Genomic DNA, 1,105 nt, shown 5'->3' on the forward strand with positions numbered 1-1,105 from the left:
ATTTTATTGAACCTACCAACAATATAAAAGAAAAAGGCTGTTTCATTCGTCCATCCACATTCTTGATTAATCAAATTAATACAACGTTTATTTATTTCACCAATTGTTTTATTCCATATAACTATCATACCTTGCAAATTGATGTTTTTTAACAGAACCATCTTTTTGTATTTACAGGAATTATTCGTAGCAGGAACAAATACTACAACCACTTCAGTTGTCTGGGCTATGACGGAGCTAGTGAGACACAAAGAGGTCATGTCTAAAATAATGGAAGAGATTAAAAGGGAAATCAACTCCGATACAATCACTGACTCACAACTATCTAAGTTACCTTATCTACAAGCTAGTATCAAAGAAGCCATGAGATTACACCCACCGGTGCCTCTTCTTCTTCCACATATGGCGGCTGAAACTTGTAAGGTTATGAATTACACAATTCCTAAGAACTCCAAAATATTTGTCAATCTTTGGGCAATGGGCCGAGACCCTAAACTTTGGGATGACCCTTTATCTTTCAAACCCGGAAGATTTATTGGATCAAAAGTGGATTTTAAAGGCCAAGAMTTTGAGCTATTACCATTTGGTTCAGGGAGGAGGATGTGTCCTGGAATGCCATCAGGTGTCAAGAGTGTTCAACTTATATTGGCGTCTTTGATTCGTGAGTTTGATATGGTTCTTCCGGATGACGTTGATCCTTTACAGCTCAACATGAACGACAAATTTAGGATCGCTTTGGGAATGGAAAAACTTTTGAAGCTCCTCTTCAAACAAAAACAAGAATCTCTATGAGTTTAATTCATGTGGAATTTCCTCCCATTTTTTGTATCTATAATTTATTCAATGAATTCATTCTTTTTCATATGTAACTTCTTGTTATTTAATGTATTTTGAATTTAAGTAAATAAAATGCATGGGCTTAAATAACATATAAGTACGTTTATCTGATCTTCCATTCTATGTTTGATTTGGTTTTTTAATGTTTTGGGAATCAAATGCTCTTGAAAAATAACTAGCTAGGCTTCCATTTAGATATGCCATGATTTCAAAGACTTCATTTGTTCCAAAATCTTGTTTTAGTTTTCAATATATATATATATATATA

General features: G+C 33.5%; 1 protein-coding gene across 1 annotated transcript; it reads left to right on the forward strand.

Moving 5' to 3' along the window:
- Positions 1-228: 228 nt before the first annotated feature.
- LOC112523743 (probable (S)-N-methylcoclaurine 3'-hydroxylase isozyme 2) lies at positions 229-792 on the forward strand. Its single transcript, XM_025133420.1, has one exon. The coding sequence runs from the start codon at positions 229-231 to the stop codon at positions 790-792; it is 564 nt and encodes a 187-aa protein (XP_024989188.1).
- Positions 793-1,105: the final 313 nt, after the last annotated feature.

This window comes from Cynara cardunculus, assembly GCF_001531365.2.
Source record: "Cynara cardunculus var. scolymus isolate 2C chromosome LG 12, CcrdV1, whole genome shotgun sequence".
In the NCBI taxonomy this organism is placed as follows: Eukaryota; Viridiplantae; Streptophyta; class Magnoliopsida; order Asterales; family Asteraceae; genus Cynara; species Cynara cardunculus.